The sequence below is a fragment of the Mobula hypostoma genome, chromosome 8 (assembly GCF_963921235.1).
Source record: "Mobula hypostoma chromosome 8, sMobHyp1.1, whole genome shotgun sequence".
Lineage (NCBI taxonomy): Eukaryota > Metazoa > Chordata > Chondrichthyes > Myliobatiformes > Myliobatidae > Mobula > Mobula hypostoma.
The window spans coordinates 161951356-161976179 of NC_086104.1; the positions used below are offsets into that span (position 1 = coordinate 161951356).

General features: G+C 44.3%; 1 protein-coding gene across 1 annotated transcript in view; it reads right to left on the minus strand.

Moving 5' to 3' along the window:
• Nucleotides 1–11150: 11150 nt before the first annotated feature.
• Nucleotides 11151–24824, minus strand: part of LOC134350312 (aspartate aminotransferase, cytoplasmic-like) — a 75215-nt gene continuing 61541 nt past the window's right edge. The window contains exon 9 of the mRNA XM_063055357.1: nt 11151–11320. Within this exon, the coding sequence (XP_062911427.1) occupies nt 11151–11320 (170 nt within the window). The remainder of the gene's footprint in view (nt 11321–24824) is intronic.

Genomic DNA, 24824 nt, shown 5'->3' on the forward strand with positions numbered 1-24824 from the left:
TTCCTGTGGATTGGAGGGTGGCTAATGTTATCCCTCTCTTCAAGAAGGGAGGATGAGAGATTTATAGACCGGTTAGCCTGACGTCGGTGGTGGGAAAGATGCTGGAGTCAATTATAAAAGATGAAATTACGACACATCTGGATAGCAGTAACAGGATCAGTCTGAGTCAGCATGGATTTATGAAGGGGAAATCGTGCTTGACTAATCTTCTGAAATTTTTTGAGGATGTAACTATGAAAATGGACAAGGGAGAGCCAATGGATGTAGTGTACCTGGACTTTCAGAAAGCCTTTGATAAAGTCCCACATAGGAGATTAGTGGGCAAAATTAGAGCACATGGTATTGGGGGCAGAGTGCTGACATGGATTGAAAATTGGCTGGCTGACAGAAAACAAAGAGTAGCGATTAACGGGTCCCTTTCCGAATGGCAGGCGGTGACCAGTGGGGTACCGCAGGGTTCAGTGCTGGGACCGCAGCTGTTTACAATATATATTAATGATTTAGATGAGGGAATTAAAAGTAACATTAGCAAATTTTCCGATGACACAAAGCTGGGTGGCAGTGTGAAATGTGAGGAGGATGTTATGAGAATGCAGGGTGACTTGGACAGGCTGGGTGAGTGGGCAGATGCAGATTAATGTAGATAAATGTGAGGTTATCCACTTTGGTGGTAAGAATAGGAAGGCAGATTATTATCTAAATGGAGTCAAGTTAGGAAAAGGGGAAGCACAACGAGATCTAGGTGTTCTTGTACATCAGTCACTGAAAGCAAGCATGCAAGTACAGTAGGCAGTGAAGAAAGCTAATGGCATGCTGGCCTTCATGACAAGGGGAATTGAGTATAAGAGCAAAAATGTCCTTCTGCAGCTGTACAGGGCCCTGGTGAGACCACACCTGGAGTACTGTGTGCAGTTTTCATCTCCAAATTTGAGGAAGGACATTCTTGCTATTGAGGGAGTGCAGCGTAGGTTCACAAGGTTAATTCCCGGGATGGCGGGACTATCATATGTCGAAAGATTGGAGCGACTGGGCTTGTATACTCTGGAATTTAGAAGGCTGAGAGGGGATCTTATTGAAACATATAAGATTATTAAAGGATTGGAGACGCTGGAGGCGGGAAGCATGTTCCCGCTGATGGGTGAGTCCAGAAGCAGAGGCCACAGTTTAAGAATAAGGGGTAGGCCATTTAGAACGGAGTTGAGGAAAAACTTTTTCACCCAGAGAGTGGTGGATATATGGAATGCTCTGCCCCAGAAGGCTGTGGAGGCCAAGTCCCTGGATGCTTTCAAGAAAGAGATGGATAGAGCTCTTAAAGATAGCAGAATCAAAGGTTATGGGGATAAGGCAGGAGCTGAATACTGATTGTGGATGATCAGCCATGATCACAGTGAATGGCGGTGCTGGCTCAAAGGGCCCAGCACCGACGCCTGCAGCATACCGCTCACCACTGATTGCCAACCAGAGTAACATCTGTGTATCCCAACTCCCTGCTTTCTATTAGAAAAACAATCCTCTGTCCCTGCTAATACATCACCCCCAACTCTATGCATCATTATCTTATGCTAAGTCTTTTATGTGGCACCTTATCGAACGCCTTCTGGAAATCTAAGTGAATAACACCCATCTCTTCCCCTCTATCCACTGCGCCCATTATATCCTCAAAGAACTCCAGTAAGTTTTCCAAACAGAACCTGCCATTGCTGAATCCATGCTGGATCTGCCTGATGGATCCATTTCCTTCCAGATGCCTCGTTATTTCTTCTTTAATGATAGCTTCAAGCATTTTCTTAAAACTGATGTTAAATTAACTGGCCTATCCAGATTTTATTAGGGAACTGAAGGTAAAGAAACTCCTGAGCAGCCAGTCATCATAATAAGATTGAATTCATACTGCAATTTGAGAGGGAGAAGCACAAATAAGATGCATCAGTATCACAATGGAATAAAGGGAATTACAGAGGCATGAGAGAGGAGCTTGCCTCCCTCACTGGAGGACAATACTGGGGGGAGGACAGTAGAACAGAGGTTGCTGAAGTTTCTGGGAATAATTCACATGGTACAGGATAGATATGTCCCACAGAAGACCAAGTTCTCAAATGGCAGGAGTAGGCAACCGTGATTAACAAGGAAACTTAAAGACTGCATAAAAGCCAAGGAAAGGGCACATAAGGTAGTAAAAGTGAGTGGGAAGTTGGATGATTGGGAAACTTTTAAAATCCAACCAACAACTGAAAAAACTAAAAGAGAAAAGATGAAGTATGAGGGCAAATTAGCCAATAATATAAAGCTGGATACTAAAAGGTTTATCAGTTATATAAATAAAAGGAAGGTGATTGTTAATATTGAACCATTGGAAAAGGATGCTGGTGAGATAGTAATGGGGGACAAAGAAATACCAGATGAACTTAGTAAGTACTTTGCTTCAGTCTTTACTATGGAAAACACTAGCAGTGTGCCAAAGGTCTGTGAGTGTCAGGGAGCAGGAGTGACTTCCATTGCTATTACAAAGGAAAGAGTGCTAGGCAAACTGAAAGGTCTTAAGGTGGATAAGTCACCTGGACCAAACAGACTACATCCCAGAGTTCAGAAAGAGGTTGCTGAAGAGATAGTGAATGCATTGGTCATGATCGTTCAAGAATCATTTGATTCTGGCACGGTTCCAGAGGACTGGAGAATTGCAAATGTCACTCCACTCTTTCAGAAGGAAGACAAAAGAAAGGAAATATAGGACAGTTAGTCTAACCTGCGTGGTTGGGAAAGAGCTATTGTTAAGTCTATTATTTAGGATGAGGTTTCGGGGTACTTGGTGACTAACAATAAAATAAGTCAAAGTTAGTATGGGTTCTGTAAAGGGATATCTTGCTTGACAAATCTGTTAGAGTCCTTCAAGGAAGTAACAAGCAGGGTGGACAAGGAAGAGACAGTGGAAGTCATTTAATTGGATTTTCAAAAGACATTTGACAAGGTGACACACATGAGGCTGCTTAACAAGATAAAATCCTTTGTCACAAGAGGAAAGATACTAGCATGGATAGAGGAATGGCTGACAGGCAGGAGGAGGTGAGTGGGAATAAAGGGGGTCTTTTCTGGTTGGCTGCCAGTGGCTATTGGTGCTCCTCAGGAGTCAGTATTCGGACTGCTACGTTTCGCATTGTTTGTGAATGATTTAGATACTGTAATGGAATTGATGCCTTTGTGGCAAAGTTTGCAGATGATACGAAGATAGGTGGAGGGGTAGGTATTGCTGAGGAAGCAGCATGATTGTAGAAGGACTTAGATAAAATATAAGATTGGGCAAAGAATGGATGTCCAGTCCCTATATACTTCCATCCCCCATCAGGAAGGTCTCAAAGCTCTACGCTTCTTTTTGGATTCCAGACCTAATCAGTTCCCCTCTACCACCACTCTGCTCCGTCTAGCAGAATTAGTCCTTACTCTTAATAATTTCTCCTTTTGCTCCTCCCATTTCCTCCAAACTAAAGGTGTAGCTATGGGCACCCGTATGGGTCCTAGCTATGCCTGCCTTTTTGTTGGGTTTGTGGAACAATCTATGTTCCGTGCCTATTCTGGTATCTGTCCCCCACTTTTCCTTCGCTACATCGACGACTGCATTGGCGCTGCTTCCTGCACGCATGCAGAACTCGTTGACTTTATTAACTTTGCCTCCAACTTTCACCCTGCCCTCAAGTTTACCTGGTCCATTTCAGAAACCTCCCTCCCCTTTCTAGATCTTTCTGTCTCTGTCTCTGGAGACAGCTTATCCACTGATGTCTACTATAAGCCTACTGACTCTCACAGCTATCTGGACTATTCCTTTTCTCACCCTGTCTCTTGCAAAAACGCCATCCCCTTCTCGCAATTCCTCCGTCTCCGCCACATCTGCTCTCAGGATGAGGCTTTTCATTCTAGGACGAGGGAGATGTCTTCCTTTTTTAAAGAAAGGGGCTTCCCTTCCTCCACTATCAACTCTGCTCTTAAACGCATCTCCCCCATTTCACGTACATCTGCTCTCACTCCATCCTCCCACCACCCCACTAGGAATAGGGTTCCCCTGGTCCTCACCTACCACCCCACCAGCCTCCGGGTCCAACATATTATTCTCCGTAACTTCCGCCACCTCCAACGGGATCCCACCACTAAGCATATCTTTCCCTCCCCGCCTCTCTCTGCATTCCGCAGGGATCGCTCCCTACACAACTCCCTTGTCCATTCGTCCCCCCCATCCCTCCCCACTGATCTCCCTCCTGGCACTTATCCGTGTAAGCGGAACAAGTGCTACACATGCCCTTACACTTCCTCCCTTACCACCATTCAGGGCCCCAAACAGTCCTTCCAGGTGAGGCATCACTTCACCTGTGAGTCGACTGGGGTGATATACTGCGTCCGGTGCTCCCGATGTGGCCTTTTATATATTGGTGAGACCCGACGCAGACTGGGAGACCGCTTTGCTGAACATCTACGCTCTGTCCGCCAGAGAAAGCAGGATCTCCCAGTGGCCACACATTTTAATTCCACATCCCATTCCCATTCTGACATGTCTATCCACGGCCTCCTCTACTGTAAAGATGAAGCCACACTCAGGTTGGAGGAACAACACCTTATATTCCGTCTGGGTAGCCTCCAACCTGATGGCATGAACATTGACTTCTCTAACTTCCGCTAGGCCCCACCTCCCCCTCGTACCCCATCTGTTACTCTTTTTAATGCACACATTCTTTCTCTCACTCTCCTTTTTCTCCCTCTGTCCCTCTGAATATACCTCTTGCCCATCCTCTGGGTCACCCCCCCCCGTCTTTCTCCCTAGGCCTCCTGTCCCATGATCCTCTCGTATCCCCTTCTGCCTATCACCTGTCCAGCTCTCGGCTCCATCCCTCCCCCTCCTGTCTTCTCCTATCATTTTGCATCTCCCCCTCCCCCTCCAGCTTTCAAATCCCTTACTCACTCTTCCTTCAGTTAGTCCTGACGAAGGGTCCCGGCCTGAAACGTCGACTGCGCCTCTTCCTATAGATGCTGCCTGGCCTGCTGCGTTCACCAGCAACTTTGATGTATGTTGCTTGAATTTCCAACATCTGCAGAATTCCTGTTGTTTGGGCAAAGAAATGGCAGGTGGAATATAATGTTGGGAAATGTATGATAATGCATTTTGGTAAAAGGAACAAAAGTGAAACTATTATCTAAATGGGGAGAAAATGCAAATATTCTAGGTGCAGAGGGACTTAGGAGTCCTCGTGCAAGAGTTCCAGAAAGTTAATTTACAGGTTGACTCTGTGGTAAAGAAAGCAAATGCAATGTTGGCAAACAACAGGAATTCTGCTGTACCTGCATGCTTACTTTCAGTGACTGATGAACAAGGACACCTAGATCTCGTTGTACTTCCCCTTTTCCTAACTTGACACCACTCAGATAGTAACCTGCCTTCCTGCTCTTGCTACCAAAGTGGATAACCTCACATTTATCCACATTAAACTGCATCTGCCCTGCATCTGTCCACTCACCCAACCTGTCTAAGTCACACTGCATTTTCATAACATCCTCCTCACATTTCACACTGCCACCCAGCTTTGTGTCATCTGTAAATTTGCTAATGTTACTTTTAATCCCTTCATCTAAATCATTAATGTATATTGTAAATAGCTGCGATCCCAGCACCAAGCCTTGCGGTACCCCACTAGTCACTGCCTGCCATTCTGAAAAGGACCCATTAATCCCTACTCTTTGTTTCCTGTCTGCCAACCAATTTTCTATCCATGTCAGTACCCTACCCCCAATACTATTTGCTCTAATTTTGCACACTAACCTCCTATGTGGGACCTTATCAAAGGCTTTCTGAAAGTCCAGGTACACTACATCCACTGGCTTTTCCATGTTCATTTTCATAGTTGCATTCTCAAAAAATTCCAGATTAGTCAAGCATGATTTCCCCTTCGTAAATCCATGCTGACTCAGACCTATCCTGCCACTGCTATCCAAATATGCCGCTATTACATCTTTTATAATTGATTCCAGCATCTTCCCCACCACTGATGTCAGACGAACAGGTCTATAGTTGCCTGTTTTCTCTCTCCCTCCTTTCTTAAAAAATGGGATAACATTAACTACCCTCCAATCCGCAGGAACTGATCCTGAATCTATAGAACATTGGAAAATGATTACCAATGCGTCCACGATTTCTAGAGCCACCTCCTTAAGTACCCTGGGATGCAGACCATCAGGCCTTGGGAATTTATCAACCTTCAGTCCCATCAGTTTACCCAACACCATTTTGTGCCTGATGCGAATTTCCTTCAGTTCCTCTGTTACCCTAGGTCCTTTGGCCACTATTGCATCTGGGAGATTGTTTGCATCTTCCCTAGTGAAGACAGATCCAAAGTACCTGTTCAGCTCATCTGCCATTTCCTTGTTCCCCATAATAATTTCACCCGTTTCTGTTTTCAAGGGCCCAACTTCGGTCTTAACTAATTTTTTCCTCTTCACATACCTAAAGAAGCTTTTACTATCCTCCTTTATATTTTTGGCTAGCTTATCTTCGTACCTCATCTTTTCCCCCCGTATTGCCTTTTTAGTTATCTTCTGCTGCTCCTTAAAAGTCTCCCAATCCTCTGGCTTCCCACTCATCCTTGCTATGTTATACTTCCTCTCTTTTATTTTTATACTGTCCTTGACTTCCCTTGTCATCCACAGTCGCTCCTTACTCCCCTTAGAACCTTTTTTCCTCTTTGGAATGAACTGATCCTGTATCTTCTGTGTTATTCCCAGAAATACCTGCTATTGTTGTTCCACTGTCATCCCTGCTAGGGTATCTTTCCAGTCAACTTTTGCCAGCTCCTCCCTCATGTGTCCATAGTCCCCTTTGTTCAAATGTAATACTGACACTTCCGATCTTCCCTTCTCCCTCTCAAATTGTAGATTAAAACTTATCATATTATGGTCACTACCTCCTAAAGGCGCATTTGCCTCGAGTTCCCTTATCAAATCTGGCTCATTACACAACACTAAATCCAGAATTGCCTTCTCCCTGGTAGGCTCTAATACAAACTGCTCTAAGAATCCATCTCTGAGGCATTCCACAAACTCCCTTTCTTGGGGGCCAGTACCAACCTGATTTTCCCAGTCTCCCTGCATGTTAAAATCCCCCATAACAACCGTAGAATTACCTTTGTGACATGCCAATTTTAACTCTTGACTTAACTTGCACCCTATATCCAGGCTACTGTTTGGGGGCCTGTAGATAACTCCCATCAGGGTCTTTTAATTATGGAGGGCAGCATGTGTGTAAATGTCTCTCTCCAGCAGACTTCATCATGTTCATCATGACTCCAGTATTTCTACTATTTTTTAATGTTTCTTAATTGTACATGATTTTTTTTTGTGTTGTATCGCTGAGCAGCAGTAAACCATCTGATTGGCCTATCAGAGTTCTCTTTGGGAGCTAGTTGACTTGATCAGCATTTCTGATTTGGCTATTGTTCATGATTGCACTTAATTAAAAAAAAACTGTCTAGTCTATCAGCACGTGGCCAAGTGGTTAAGGCGTTCGTCTAGTGATCTGAAGGTTGCTAGTTCGAGCCTCAGCTGTGGCAGCGTGCTTGTGTCCTTGAGCAAGGCACTTAACCACACATTGCTCTAGCATCTGTGTGAGGAGTGGCGCCCCACACAGACTTCCAATCTGTGCCTTGTAAGGCATGAAAATGCCCGATGCAGGCCTCTCATGGCCTGTCGATGTTCCCTCCCTCCCTAGTCTATCAATCCCTCTTATAATCTTACACACCTCTATCAAGTCACCTCTCATGCTTCTTTGATTCAAACAGAAACATCTTAGCTTGCTTAACCTTTCCTCATCAGACATGCTCTCTAATCCAGGCATCATCATGGTAAATCTCCTATGCACTCTCTCTAAGGTTTCCACATTGTTCCTATAATGAGGTGAACATACAGTATCTCAACACAATACTAGTCTGGTCTAACCAGAGTTTCATACAGCTGCAACATTACCTCATGGCTCTGGAATTCAATGCACCAACTAATGAAGGTCAATACACTCGATGTCTTAACAACTTGCCTGGCAGCTTTCAGGAATCTATGGACGTGGACCCCAAGAACCCTCTGTTCATCTGAACTGCTAAAAAATCCTGCCAATGACTTTGTACTCTGCCTTCAAGTTCAACATTCTAAAGTGTAATATTTCCTATTTCTCATGATTGAACTCCATCTGCCACTTCTCAGCCCAGCTCTTCATCCTGTCAATGACCCATTCTAACCTATGACAACATTTTGCATATCCACACCATGTCAACTTCAAAATTACCTACCCACCTTTCAACTTCCTCATCCAAGTCATTTCTAAAAATCAAACAGAACAGGGGTCACGGACCTCCAGGTAGAATATATTCCATCTACTACCACCCTCTGCCTTCTGTGGGCAAGCTAGTTCTAAACCCAATTATAATCACTTCACACTTATTGCGATTAAATTACAGCAGCCATTTCTTGCTAAGTTGGTCAGTATTGCTCTGTAACATCCTCTTTATCAACAATGCCACCAATATTTGGTGCCAATCTAATCAGGTGCCAATCAATATTAGGGAAGTTAAAGTCACCCATGATAACAACCCTGTTATTTTTGCACCTTTCCAAAATCTGCCTCCCAATCTGCTCCTCTGTATCTCTGCTGCTACCAGGGGGCCTACAGAATACCCCCAGTAGAGTAACTGCTCCCTTCCTGTACCTGACTTCCACCCATACTGACTCAAAAGAGGATCCTGCTAGATTACCCACCCTTTCTGTAGCTGTAATAATATCCCTGACCAGTAATGCCACCCCTCCTCCCCTTTCCCCCCCATCTCTATCCCTTTTAAAGCACTGAAATCCAGGAATATTGAGAATCCATTCCTGCCCTGGTGCCAGCCAAGTCTCTGTAATGGCCACTACATCATAATTCTATGTATGTATCCAAGCTCTCAGTTCATCAGCTTTGTTCCTGATGCTTCTTGCATTGAGGTACACACACTTCAGCCCTTCTACCTTACTACCTTTACACCATTTATTTTGCTTCTCTTTCCTCAAAGCCTCTCTATATGTTAGATCTGGCTTTACTCCATGCACTTCTTTCACTGCTCTATCGCTCTGGGTCCCATCCCCGTTACAAATTAGTTTAAACCCTCCCGAACCATGCTAGCAAACCTACCTGCAAGGATATTGCTCCCCCTCAAGTCCAGGTGCAGCCCATCGAATCTGTACAGGCCCCACCTTCCCCAGAAGAGATCCCAATGATCCAAAAATCTAAAACCCTGCTCCCTGCACCAACTCCTCAGCCATGCATTCAACTGCCATCTCCTCCAGTTCTTACCATCACTGTCAGATAGCACTGGCAGCAATCCTGAGAACGCCACACTTGAGGTCCTGTTCTTCAGCCTTCTGCCTAGTTCCTGAAACTCACACTTCAGGACCTCATGCCTCTTCCTGCCTATGTTGTTGGTACCAACATGTATCACGACTTCTGGTTGCTTTCCCTCTCATACCAGGATGTCGTGCACCTGGTCAGAGACATCCCGGACCCTGGCACCTGAGAGGCAACAAACCATGCGGGTGTCCTTCTCACGTCCACAAAATCTCCTGTCTGCTCCCCTGACTATAGAGTCTCCAATGACGACAACTCTCCTCTTCTCCGTCCCACCCTTCTGCACCACTGGGACAGACTCAGTGGCAGAGGCCCTGCCACCGTGGCTCATACCTGGTCGGTCGTCCCTGCCAGCAGTATCCAGGACAGTAAACTTATGATTCAGGGGAATGGCTGCAGGGGTGCTCTGCACTACCAGTCTGCTCACCTTCGCTTTCCCCCCTCTGTCACCCAACGACCTGCTTCCGACAGCCTAGGTGTGACTACCTCCCTGTAGCTCTCATCTATGACCGCCTCATTCTCCCCTATGAATCAAAGGTCATCCAGCTGCTGCTCCAGATTCCTTACGTGGTCTTCCAGATCGCCCAGCCGTATGCACTTCTGGCAGATGTGACTCTGCGAGAGAGGGGAGTTCACCCAAGACTGCTACATCTCACATGAGAGGCACATCACCATCTCAGGAGGCATTGTAAAGACAAACTGCGGGCAAGCTTGTCCTCCGCCTCTTCTCGTCGAAGCCTCTCGAGTCAAAGCCTCAAAGCTCCACTCCTTCACTGGCCCACTCACTCCTAGACTACTAGACAGGTATATGGAGGAATTTAAGGTGGGGGGTTATATAGGAGGCAGTGTTTGAGGGTCGGCACAACATTGTGGGCCGAAGGGCCTGTACTGTGCTGTTCTATATTTGTGTCATCTACAAACTTACTAATTACACCCCCCAATCGATATCCAAATTGTTGATGTATATAACAAAAAGCAAAATTCAAAGGACTTATCCCTGTGGTACAGTACTGATCATAGACTTCCATTCAAAGCACTCCTCCACTATCACCTCCTGTTTCCTATTACTGAAACAACTTTGACTCTCTTAACATGTCTTTACTACTATGTCGACTCAGGCCAGGGGGCCGGCGTCTGGCATGTTGACGGACTCTCCACTTCTCCCTCTCCCTCATCAGTGTGTTCAGTTCATCTACATTAGCCGCGCCGCTGTCTTCTAGGAGCGTGTTGACCATAGTCTTGGGAGGGCGTCCAGGGTTCATCCTCCCGTGCTTGGGCTCCCATATGATGACTAGGCTGGTAGGTAGCTCAGAGTGACGTAGACAGGGCCCCGCTAGTTGCAGTTTTCTAGCCTCAGTTTTAGTGGTGAGCATCGGTAGGTCGTTATAGAGCTCGACGTTCGTCGTGTACTGTTGACAACACACGTCAAGAGCCATCCGGAGCATTCGTGTATAGCAACCATCTAGAGACTTTCGCATAGTCTTGGTGAGTGTCTATGCCTCACATCCGTATGTGAGAATGGACTCTCTGACTGCTATGAAAATCTTCTTTTTAAGGCCTCTGGTCAGGTTCAACTTCCAGATTTCCTTCATGTCATTCATAGCCCTCCGCGCCAGCCTTTAATTGACTTTAATTGTACTTTTGTAACTCCAATAAAGCTCATTTAAATATCAATGTGATTAGAGATAGCCCATTTTATCACATTACATAAAGCCAACATGAAAAGTGAATATTTAAACAATGAAATTGAACATTAATTGTTTAATGTGCTGACTTGGCTATCTTCAGAACTGGAGACCACCGCCTCATGAATGCAGCTCGCCAGGTAGGCAAGGTTTTGACTGTTCACATTACTGATGTTGATCTGTGCATCGGATGAGAGGTAAATATGCAGCTTTTTCATCAAGTAGTTAATCTGAGAACCTGTTTAAAGTCACAAATATTTCAGTTGAGTACAATGATAGACAATTATATAAGTAAAGCATGACTCAGATTTACAAAGCATCCTCAAAAAGACCTAAGTTGCCTTATAGCCAGGAGAGTTACCTTTGCAATGTGCAATATGTGCACGGCCAACTCCTACAGCAATGTGACAATGATCAGATATTTAATCTTAGTGTTTTGTCTGAATGGTAAGAAAATTGTCCTGGACACCAAGGATAAGATCCCAACTCTTCCTTGAAATAATGCCATGGATCTTTTCTGCACATCTGTACATTCTTCAATATCTCTGCTAGAAGATGACATTTTCCACAGTGTAGCAGCATCTCAATGCTACATTGGAATATTTCTCTTAATTTTATGCAAATATCAATGGAGTGGGACTCACAAGCTTCTGACCTACAAGTGAGAGAGGGTTCTCTTGGGTAACACTAGTGACACCAAGAACATTGCTTTGATATTGAAGCGTTGATAGAATTACTAGAATTGCTTCAGAAACAAAAGATAAAGGAAGTTTTTTCTGATGACAATTTATTGACTGTAACAACAGACGAGTCATTTATCATAGGAACAGTAAAACTGATTCCAGCTCAAGCTAAATTCCCTGATCACTTAGTCATTTTCATAGACGTAGCAGTGAGAAGACAGCATGGCCTGGATGTTGCTTTCTTGTGGCAGCACTCCATGTAATAGAGCTCAGCATCAACAGAGCTCTACAATCTAACTAAAAGTACAGAAGGGGTAAGCAGAAACAACAGGAATTCTGCAGATGCTGGAAATTCAAGCAACATACATCAAAGTTGCTGGTGAACGCAGCAGGCCAAGCAGCATCTGTAGGAAGAGGTGCAGTCGACGTTTCAGGCCGAGACCCTTCGTCAGGACTAACTGAAGGAAGAGTGAGTAAGGGATTTGAAAGTAGGAGGGGGAGGGGGAGATCCAATGGGAGTAGGCTTTTGGTGAGAGTAGAAGCAACAGGCTTTGGCTCAAAAGAGGCTTCGGCTTGGAAGAGGCATTGACTCTGTGTAAAACGTCTGTTAAGGTTTCCTTTTTATCTTTTTTCTTCTCTTACTGTACCATTTAAATGGTTGTGGTGTGTTCTTCGTGCTGGATGTTGAAGAACTGGGAGACCTAGAGCCTCTAAGGGAACTACATCTGCGTGAAGAGCATTCAGCTGCAGCTCCTTGAAGACCATGTTAAGGATCTAGAGCAGCAACTGGATGACCTTCGGCTTGTATGGGAGAGTGAGGTGATAATTGATCAAAGTTACAGGGAAGCAGTCACCTGAAGTTGCAGGAGGTGAGTGCCTGGGTGACTGTCAGGAGAAATGGAAATAGGCAGTTAGAGCAGCGCACTCCTGTGGCCATTTCCCTCAAAAACAAGTATACCTCTTTGGATACTTCTGTGGGGGATGACCTCCTGGGATAATGCCATGGCGACCGCATTACAGGCACTGAGCATGGGTCCGTGGTGCAGAAGGGAAAGAGAGAGAAGAAGGGAGTGGTATTGATAAGGGACTCAATAGTGAGGGGAACGGACAGGAGATTCTGGGGACATGAATGGGACACCCGGATGGTATGTTGCCTCCCAGGTGCCAGGGTCAGGGACATCTCAGATCGCGTCCACGCATTTTGGAGAGGGAGGAGGAGCAGCCAGATGTCTTCGTACATATTGGTACCAATGACATAGGAAGGAAAAGCAATGAGGTCCTGAAAAGAGAATTTAGAGAGCTAGGTAGAAAGCTGAGAAGCAGGACCTCCCTGGTAGTAATTTCTGGATTGCTGCCTGTGCCACGTACCACTGAGGTTAGAAACAGGATGATTTGGTAGATAAATGCATGGCTGTGAAGCTGGTGCAGGGGGCAGGGCTTCAGGTTCTTGGATCATTGGGATCTCTTCTGGGGGAGGTATGACCCGTTCAAAAGTGACGGGTTGCATCAATATTCTCGCGGGCAGGTTTGTTAGAGCTGTTAGGAGGGTTTAAACTAATTTGGCAGGGGGATGGGAACCAAAGTGAAGGGACTCAGGATAGGACAGATGGTAAAGAAGTAAAGATAGTGTGCAGTCAGACTGTCAGGAAGGGCAGGCAGGTGATGGGACTTAGTTACAGACAACAGGCTGAGTATCAAAACATTAGGGAAGCAGAATCAGAAAGGATAGCAAATATGGTACTCAAGGTGTTGTATCTAAATGCGCGCAGCATTAGAAATAATCTTGTTGCACTATTACAGATTGCCAGGTATGATGTTGTGGCTGAAGGATAGTTGTTATTGGCAGCTGAATGCCCAAGGTTACATGTTATATTGGAAGGATAGGAAGGTAGGCAGATAGGGTGGTGTGGCTCTACTGGTAAGGAATGGCATCAAATCAGTAGAAAGATGTGACATCGGATCGGAAAATGTTGAATCCTGTGGATTGAGTTAAGAAACTGCAAGGGTAAAAGGATGTTGATGGCAGTTATATACAGGCCTCCCAACAATGGCTCGGAGGTGGACCACAGATTACAAAAGGAAATAGAAAAGGTGAGTCATAAGGGCAATATTATTGTAGTCATGGGAGATTTTAACATGCAGTTCAATTGGGAAAATCAGGTTGGTAATGGATCTCAAGAGAGTGAGTTTGTTGAATGCCTACGAGATGTCTTTTCAGAGCAGTTTGTTGTTGGGTCTACTAGGGGATCAGCTATACTGGATTGGGTGTTATGTAATGAACCGGAGGTGATTAGGGAGCTTAAGGTGAAAGAACCCTTCGGAACCAGTGATCACAATATAAATAAGTTCAGCCTGAAATTTGATAGAGGAAAAGTAAAGTCTGATGTAGGAGTATTTTAGTCGAGTAAGGGAAATTACTGTGGTATAAGGGAGGAGTTGGCCAAAGTAAATTGGAAAGAGCTGCTGGCAGAGATGTTGGCAGGGATGTTAGCAGAGCAGCATTAACATGCATTTCTGGGAAAATGAGGAAGGTGCAGGACATGTGTATTCCAAAAATGAAGAAATACTCAAATGGTAAAATAGTACAATCATAGCTGACAAAGGAAGTCAAAGCTACTGTAAAAGCAAAAGAAAGGGCATACATCAAAGCAAAAATTAGTGCAAAGATAGAGGATTGGAAAGTTTTTAAAAACCTACAGAGAGCAACTAAAAAATCATTAGAAGGGAAAAGATGAGCAAATAATATCAAAATGGACAGTAAAGATTTTTTCAAGTATGTTAAAAATAAAAAGTAATGAGAATGGACATAGGACCGCTAGAAAATGAAGCAGAAGAAATAATAACGGGGACTTAATGGTCTGAGGGTGGATAAATCTCCTGGACCTGATGGAATGCACTCTCGGGTTCTGAAGGAAGTATCTGGAGAGATTGTGGAGGCATTAACAATGATCTTTCAAGAATCGATAGATTCTGGCGTTGTACCGCATGACTGGAAAATTGCAAATGTTACTCTGCTATTTAAGAAGGGTGGGAGGCAGCAGAAAGGAAACTATATACCTGTTAGCCTGACATCAGTGGTTGGGAAGTTGTTGGAATCGATTGTTAGGGATGAGATTAGGGGAATGGGCAAAGAAGTGGCAAATGAAATATTATGTTGGAAAGTGTATGGTCATGCATTTTGGTAGAAGAAATAAACTGGCAGAATATTATTTAGATGGGGAGAGAGTTCAAAATGCAGAGATGCAAAAGGGCTTGGGAGCCCTTCTGCAAGATACCCTAAAGGTCAACCACCAGGTTGAGTCAGTTGTGAAGAAGGTGAATGCAATGTTGGCATTCATTTCTAGAGGTATATAAGAGCAGGGATATGATGTTAAGACCCTATAGGGTATTCCTGAGACCACACTTGGAGTACTGTGTGCAGTTTTGGGCTCCTTATTTTGGAAAGGATATACTGACATTGGAGAGGGTTCAGAGAAGATTCACAAGAATGATTCCAGGAACGAAAGGGTCATCGTATGAGGAATGTCTGGCAGCTTTTGGGCTGTATTCCCTGGCGTTCAGGAGAATGAGGGGGGATCTCATAGAAACATTCTGAATGTTAAAAGGCCTGAACAGATTAGATATGGCAAAGTTATTTCCCATGGTAGGGGAGTCTAGGACAAGAGGACACGACTTCTAGGATTGAAGGATGTCCATTTAGAACTGAGATGTGGAGAAATTACTTTAGTCAGTAGGTGGTCATCAGTGCTCAGGCAGGACAGATTAGAGGGCTTGTCTACTGAGTCCTTATGGGTGGAGCTGAGAAACAGGAAAGGTATGGCCACATTAGTGGGATTGTATTACAGACCACCCAATAGTCAACAAGACTTGGAAGAGCAAATCTGCAGAGAGATAGCAGGCAACTGCAGGAAACATAAAGTTGTGGTGGTAGGGGATTTTAATTTTCCATATATTGATTGGGACTCCCATACTGTTAGGGGTCTAGATGATTTAGAGTTTGTAAAATGTGTTCAGGAAAGTTTTCTAAATCAATATATAGAGGGACCAACTAGAGGGGATGCAATATTGGATCTCCTGTTAGGTAACGAATTAGGGCAAGTGACGGAAGTCTGTGTAGGGGAGCACTTTGGTTCCAGTGATCATAACACCATTAGTTTCAATTTGATCATGGACAAGGATAGATCTGGTCCTAGGGTTGAGGTTCTGAACTGGGAGAAGGCCAAATTTGAAGAAATGAGAAAGGATCTAAAAAGCGTGGATTGGGACAGGTTGTTCTCCGGCAAAGATGTGATTGGTAGGTGGGAAGCCTTCAAAGGGGAAATTTTTGAGAGTGCAGAGTTTGTATGTTCCTGTCAGGATTAAAGGCAAATTGAATAGGAATAAGGAACCTTGATTCTCAAGGGATATTGCAACTCTGATAAAAAAGAAGAGGGAGTTGTATGAAATGTATAGGAAACAGGGGGTAAATCAGGTGCTTGAGGAGTATAAGAAGTGCAAGAAAATACTTAAGAAAGAAATCAGGAGGGCTAAAAGAAGACATGAGGTTGCCTTGGCAGTCAAAGTGAAGGATAATCCAAAGAGCTTTTACAAGTATATTAAGAGCAAAAGGATTGTAAGGGATAAAATTGGTCCTCTTGAAGATCAGAGTGGTCGGCTTTGTGTGGAACCAAAGGAAATGGGGGAGATCTTAAATAGGTTTTTTGCGTCTGTATTTACTAAGGAAGCTGGCATGAAATCTATGGAATTGATGGAATCAAGTAGTGAGACCATGGAAACTGTACAGATTGAAAAGGAGGAGGTGCTTGCTGTCTTGAGGAAAATTAAAGTGGATAAATCCCCGGGACCTGACAGAGTGTTCCCTCGGACCTTGAAGGAGACTAGTGTTGAAATTGCGGGGGCCCTGGCAGAAATATTTAAAATGTCGCTGTCTACGGGTGAAGTGCCGGAGGATTGGAGAGTGGCTCATGTTGTTCCGTTGTTTAAAAAAGGATTGAAAAGTAATCCGGGAAATTATAGGCCAGTGAGTTTAACGTCAGTAGTAGGTAAGTTATTGGAGGGAGTACTAAGAGACAGAATCTACAAGCATTTGGATAGACAGGGGTTTATTAGGGAGAGTCAACATGGCTTTGTGCATGGTAGGTCATGTTTGACCAATCTGTTGGAGTTTTTCGAGGAGGTTACCAGGAAAGTGGATGAAGGGAAGGCAGTGGATATTGTCTACATGGACTTCAGTAAGGCCTTTGACAAGGTCCCGCATGGGAGGTTAGTTTGGAAAATTCAGTCGCTAGGTATACATGGAGAGGTGGTAAATTGGATTAGACATTGGCTCGATGGAAGAAGCCAGAGAGTGGTGGTAGAGAATTGCTTCTCTGAGTGGAGGCCTGTGATTAGTGGTGTGCCACAGGGATCAGTGCTGGGTCCATTGTTATTTGTCATCTATATCAATGATCTGGATGATAATGTGGTAAATTGGATCAGCAAGTTTTGGTAAATTGTGCAGTTTTGGTCCCCTAATCTGAGGAAAGACATCTTTGCCATAGAGGGAGTACAAAGAAGGTTCACCAGATTGATTCCTGGGATGGCAGGTCTTTCATATGAAGAAAGACTGGATGAACTGGGCTTGTACTCGTTGGAATTTAGAAGATTGAGGGGGGATCTGATTGAAACGTATAAGATCCTAAAGGGATTGGACAGGCTAGATGCGGGAAGATTGTTCCCGATGTTGGGGAGGTCTAGAACGAGGGGTCACAGTTTGAGGATAGAGGGGAAGCCTTTTAGGACCGAGGTTAGGAAAAACTTCTTCACACAGAGAGTGGTGAATCTGTGGAATTCTCTGCCACAGCAAACTGTTGAGGCCAGTTCATTAGCTATGTTTAAAAGGAAGTTAGATATGGCCCTTGTGGCTACAGGGGTCAGGGGGTATGGAGGGAAGGCTGGGTTCTGAGTTGGATGATCAGCCATGATCATAATAAATGGCGGTGCAGGCTCGAAGGGCCGAATGGCCTACTCCTGCACCTATTTTCTATGTTTCTATGTTTCTATGATACAAAGATTGGAGGTGTAGTAGACAGTGAGGAAGGTTTTCAGAGCCTGCAGAGGGACTTGGACCATCTGGAAAAATGGGCTGAAAAATGGCAGATGGAGTTTAATACTGACAAGTGTGAGGTATTGCATGTTGGATGGACAAATCAACGTAGAACATACAGGGTTAATGGTAAGGCACTGAGGAGTGCAGTGGAACAGAGGGATCTGGGAATACAGATACAAAATTCCCTAAAAGTGTCGTCACAGGTAGATAGGATCGTAAAGAGAGCTTTTGGTATATTGGCCTTTATTAATCAAAGTATTGAGTATAAGAGCTGGAATGTTATGATGAGGTTGTATAAGGCATTGGTGAGGCCGAATCTGGAGTATTGTGTTCAGTTTTGGTCACCAAATTACAGGAAGGATATAAATAAGGTTGAAAGAGTGCAGAGAAGGTTTACAAGGATGTTGCCGGGACTTGAGAAACTCGGTTACAGAGAAAGGTTGAATAGGTTAGGACTTTATTCCCTGGAGCGTAGAAGAATGAGGGGAGATTTGATAGAGGTATATAAAATTATGATGGGTATAGATAGAGTGAATGCAAGCAGGCTTTTTCCACTGAGGCAAGGGGAGAAAAAAAACCAGAGGATATGGGTTAAGGGTGAGGGGGGAAAAATTTAAAGGGAACATTAGTGGGGGCTTCTTCACACAGAGAGTGGTGGGAGTATGGAATGAGCTGCCAGACGAGGTGGTAAATGCGGGTTCTTTTTTAACATTTAAGAATAAATTGGACAGATACATGGATGGGAGGTGTATGGAGGGATATGGTCTGTGTGCAGGTCAGTGGGACTAGGCAGAAAATGGTTCGGCACAGCCAAGAAGCGCCAAAGGGCCTGTTTCTGTGCTGTAGTTTCTATGGTTCTATAGCTTGTCGCACCAGACAGCCAGCCACTCTAGTTTTGTTTGGTTGATGTTGAGCAGGTCAGTAGTAGCTAGATCAGGTGAGAGTGGGCAGTTGCGCAGAACGTGTTCAATGTTTTGCACCCTTTCGCCACACTCATAGGATTCACTGGTCTTTAAACCCCATTTCACCATATTATCTCCCGTCCTGCAAACTCCCACTCTCGCTCTGTTGAGAGTGCACCACTTGCATCTGGCAACGTTTCTGTGGGGTCTTGCACTGTATTGTTTGGTGGGGTTCTGGCTTGTGTTTGTTACCAGAGGTAAATCCTGTATGTTTGGGGGGATGTTCTGTGCAGTAATCCTCCACTGTAGCAAAGCTTTTCCTCGATTTTAGGCAGTTGGAAACTGGCACATGATGATGTAGTGGGTGCCGTGGATCCAAGTTCTGTTTACCTTTTTCAATTTTTGTTGTAGTGTGTCTTCGGATCTCTGGAGGAGCAATGCCTGCAAATCTATAAATGATGTTAGTGGGTGTGGGGCACAGTGTGCCCGTGATCATTCGGCAGGCTTCGTTAAGCAACGGGTCAATTTTCTTCGCATGGGCTGATCTGCCCCACACAGGTGCACAGTATTCTGCAGGTGCATAGCAGAGTGCTAGGGCAGTTGATCTAAGTGTGTGAGCATTAGCTCCCCATTTCGTGCTTGCTAATTTTTTCAAGAGAGAATTGCGAGAGCCAACTTTCCCTCGGAGTTTTTGGATGTGGGTGGCAAATGAGAGCGTCCTATCCAGTGTGATGCCCAGGTAAACTGGAGTCGGATGGTGCTTGAGCTCCTTCCCACACCAGAAGATCTTGAGTTTCTGAGCTGCTTCTCGATTCCTCAGGTGGAATGCACCCACTTGAGTTTTTTGATACATTTGGGTTCAGAGACCATTTTTCATAATACTGCTTCATTGCTTCGAGGACTGCTGTAAGTCGTACTTCAACTTCTTGGAAGGAGTTAGCTAGTGTTGCTATGCATAGGTTATCTCCATAGATAAACCTGTGTCTGTCAGGAAAAGTTGGTTGGTTGTTTGTGTAAGCATTAAATAGTAGAGGTGCCAGGACCGAACCCTGTGGTAGTCCGTTCTTTTGCGGACGCCACCTATTCTTAATTCCATTCATTTCTACAAACGTACGTAAAATCTGCGATTTTCTAGGAGGCTTCTTAATACTTTTGACTGTGGTTTCGTTCTTTAACATTTTAGATAATTTCAGTAGAAGGCCTCTGTGATTCAAAATGTCCTATGCTGCTGTTAAAGTCAATGAAAACTGCCCCTATAATTTGTTGCATTTCAAAGTCATCCTCAATATACTGGGTTAAGTTCAGGACTTGACTGCAGCAAGAGTGGCCTGGCCTGAACCCGGCTTGGTCTGGTGTTAGAAGATCTTCGACTAAGGGGGATATTCTTTTCAGTATGATTCTCTCATAGAGTTTATAGAGGGTGCAGAGCAAGGAAATCGGCCTGTAATTTTTAGGAATGTTGGGGTCTTTATTGGGTTTTAGGAGAGCAACAACTTTGGCTCTTCTCCACTTTTCAGGTATTTTTAATGATCTCAGACAACAGTTAAAAAGGGACAGAAGCCAGTGGAGTGCTTTAGGTCCAAGATGTTTAAGGAATTCATTAAGAATCCCATTTATGCCAGCAGCTTTGTTGGATTTTAGCTGTGAAACTTCATCTTTTAATTCTTCTAGGGTGAGAGGTGGGAAGTTGTTATTCCCATTTGAGAGAGCTGACTCCATCTCCTGATGTTGCTTTTTCTTTTGCCTCCATTCCTTCTTATTTGGTCGACCATTTAGTATTAGTTGGTGAGCAACCTGATTGGGTGTTATGGCAGCAATTCTCTGTGGTGGTCTATTGTCTGAGTTGAGTTTCCGAACAGTTGCCCATGCCTTCTTACTGTCCTTGGTCATGTCTGTGTTTTCTATCAGTTCCTGCCAACGCTGTTGTCTCTCTTGGCTCAGTAGGGACAGAACTGACTCTCCTATTTCAATTGTGTCTTGACCAAACGGGTCTTAGTTGTATAAGTTGACATACTCATCATAACTTTGCTTGATATCACTAGTTATCTGTGGAATTTGTTGCCACGAGCTGCTGTGGAGGCCAAGTCATTGGGTGTATTTAAGGCAGAGATACATAAGTTCTTGATTAGCCAGGGCATCAAAGGGTATGGGGGTGAAGGCAGGGGAGTGGGGATAACTGGAGGAATTGGATCAGCCCATGACTGAATGGTGGAGCAGACTTGATGGGCTGAATGGCTTACTTCTGCTCCTATATCTTACGGATGCAGTTACCATTACAAGAGACAAGATGCTCAAAAAGCCAAACGACCTAAAGGTACATAAGTAACCCGGACCAGATGAACTGCACGCTAGGGTTCTGAAAGAGGGAGTGTTAGAGATTGCGGTGGCATTAGAAATGATCTTTCAAAAATCATTGGACCCTGGCTTAGTGCCAGAGGACTGGAAAATTGCAAATGTCACTGCACTCTTTAAGAAAGGAGGAAGGCAGCAGAAAGGAAGTTATAGGCCAGTTAGCCTGACCTCGGTGGCTAGGAAGATGTTAGAGTCAATTGTTAAGGATGAAGTGGTGGAGTACTTGGTGACACAGGACAAGATTGTACAAAGTCAGCATAGTTTCCTTTAGGGAAAGTTCCTGCCTGACAAACCCGTTGGAATTCTTTGAGGAGATTACAAGTGGGATAGATAAAGGGGATTCAGTGGATGTTGTATATTTTGACTTTCAGAAGACCTTTGACAAGGTTCCACAGATGAGGCTGCTTACCAAGTTAAGAGCCCATGGTATTACAGGAAAGTTACTAACAGAGTTGGAGCATTGGCCAATTGGTAGGAGGCAGCGAGTGGGAATAAAAGAATCCTTTTCTGGTTGGCTGTCAGTGACTAGTGGTGTTCTACAGGGATCAGTGTTGGGACCACTTCTTTTTATGCTGTATATAAATGACTTAGATGATGGAATAGATGGCTTTGTTGCCAAATTTGCAGATGATACGAAGATTGGTGGAGGGGCAGGTAGTGTTGAGGAAACAGGTAGGATGCAGAAGGACTTAGACAGATCAGGAGAATGGGCAAGGAAGTGGTAAATGAAATACACTGTTGGAAAATGCATGGTCATGCACTTTGGTAGAAGAAATAAATGTGCAGCCTATATTCTAAACGGGGAGAAAATACAAAAATCTGAGATGCAAAGGGATTTGGGAGTCCTTGTGCAGAACACCCTGAAGGTTAACTTGCAGGTCGAGTCGATGGTGAGGAAGGCAAATGCCATGTTATCATTCATTTCAAGAGGTCTAGAATTCAAGAGCAAGGATGTGATGCTGAGGCTTTATAAGGCACTGGTGAGATCTCACTTTGACTATTGTGTACAGTTTTGGGCCCCTCATATTAGAAAAGATGTGCTGGCATAGAAGTGGGTCCAGAGGAGGTTCACAGGATGATTCAAGGAATGAAAGGGTTATCATACGAGGAACGTTTGATGGCTCTGGGTCTGTACTTGCTGGAATTCAGTAACCTTTCGAATGTTGAAAGGCCTAGACAGAGTAGATGTGGAAAGGATGTTTCCCATGGTGGGAGAGTCTAGAACAAGAGAGCACAGTCTCAGGATAGAGGGGCGCCATCTCAGATGCGGAGAATTTTCTTTAGCCAAAGGGCGGTGAATTTGTGGAATTTGTTGCCACATGCAGCTGTGGAGGCCAGGTCGTTAGGTGTATTTAAGGCAGAGATTGGTAGGTTCTTGATTGGACGTGGCATCAGAGGTTACAGGGAGAAGGCTAGGAATTGGGGTTGAGGAGGAGGGAAAAAAAAGGATCAGCCATGATTGAATGGTGGAGTAGACTCGATGGGCCAGATAGCCTAATTCTGCTCCTATGTCTTATGGTCTAAATGTACTTAATGGTGGGGAGGGCTTTTCCTGTGATGGACTGGGCTATATCATCAGTTTCTGTAGGCTTTTCCATCCTTGGGCATCTAAAACAACTGCTTCATCATCTGACCTAATGTTTTGTCACCATAAACCTGCCAAACTGGTTTTAGTCAACCCCAAGCTTTTACAAAATCTGCCTTCAAAAACATTGCACTCTCTCGAGTTCAGCAATAACCCTTCCCATTTGTACATATACTTTGTAGAGGACTAAAACAAAATCTTGAGCTTTTTCTAGTATCATAGTGTCCTCATTTTTAAAAATATTTGAAAATGCCTGTATTTCCCTATCTTTTCTACTGTTACAACACTCTAAACCTCGTTAATCACTTACTGTTTTCTATTATTCAAAGTATTGAGTATAAGAGCTGGAATGTTATGATGAGGTTGTATAAGGCATTGGTGAGGCCGAATCTGGAGTATTGTGTTCAGTTTTGGTCACCAAATTACAGGAAGGATATTAATAAGGTTGAAAGAGTGCAGGGAAGGTTTACAAGGATGTTGCCGGGACTTGAGAAACTCAGTTACAGAGAAAGGTTGAATAGGTTAGGACTTTATTCCCTAGAGTGTAGAAGAATGAGGGGAGATTTGATAGAGGTATATAAAATTATGATGGGTAGGCAAGGGGAGAAAAAAACCAGAGGACACGGCTTAAGGGTGAGGGGGAGAAAAGTTTAAAGGGAACATTAGCGGGGGCTTCTTCACACAGAGAGTGGTGGGAGTGTGCAATGAGCTGACAGACGAGGTGGTAAATGTGGGTTCTTTTTTAACATTTAAGAATAAATTGGACAGATACATGGATGGGAGGTGTATGGAGGGATATGGTCCGTGTGCAGGTCAGTGGGACTAGGCAGAAAATGGTTCGGCACAGCCAAGAGGGCCAAAAGGCCTGTTTCTGTGCTGTAGTTTTTCTATGGTTTCTATTATAACACTTGAAACCTGGTTAATAACTTACTGTTTTCTACAATTATAACTCTGTAAACCTGGTTAATCACTTGAATTTCCAGCATCTGCAGAATTCCTGTTGTTTGCTGGTTAATCACTTACTATTTTCTACTGTTCTCACACTCAAAACCTAGATAATCACTTGCTGTTTTCTATCATTATAATGCTCAAAACCTGATTAATCACTAACTTCGACCAGCAACCAATTCGGATATTGGAAGTTTGAGAAGAGGGAATTTTACTCAGGTTCACTGCCTGAGTAGAAAAAGGGAGCAGCGGGATGTGGCTGCATAATGGAACTTTGACCAGCGACCAGTCTGCGTTTGAGATTGATTAGCAAGAGCAAATTAAACAAAGTTTGGGGCAAGTACAGCAGCCATCGCCTGATGGACAGAGTCAGAGTGGTGATCTTGAGGCTTTAGTTCTTTGTGGCTTCAGTCAGAGAAAGCAAAGAAAAGCTCTATGTTAAGTTTTTTTCTTTCCCTTCTTTATATCTGTTCAACTAGGACAGGAGAGATGCTAAGCACGATAGTTGAACGCTCCTCTTGCATGATGAGACCTCCAGTGTCCATAACAACTATAACTGCGAAAAGTTCATCCAGCTGCAGCTTTTAACAATCCATGTTAAGGAGTTGGATCTGAATCTGGATGAACTTCAAATCATTCAGGATGCTGAAGGGGTGATAGATAGGACATATGGAGAGGTAGTTACATCCAAGATACAAGACTCAAAAAACTGAGAGGTAGGAAGGGGAGAGGGGTTAAGTTGCCAGAGCACAGTACACCTGTGCTCATCCCCCTAAACAACAGGATACTGTTGGGGGCGGGGGAGGAGGGTTGACCTAACAGAGGAAAGTCACAGTGGTTGGGTATCTGGCATTGAGTTTGGCTTTGTGACTCAGGAAGGAAGGTGGAAGAAGAGGCACACTGTGGTGACAAGAGATTCATTAGCTAGGGGAATTATCAAGAGGTTCTACGGGTGAGAATGGGATTCCCATATGGTGTGTTGCCTCCCAGGTGCCAGGGCACCCGACATCTTAGATCAATTCCTTAGGATTCTTAAATGGGAGGGTAAACAGCTGGAGGTTGTGGTCCATGTAGGTACCAATGACATGGGCTGGGAGCAGGGAGCCAGGGATTCAGATTTCTGGATAATTGGGACCTCAACTAGGGCAGGTGGGACCTGTACAAAAGAGTCGGGGGTCCAATAT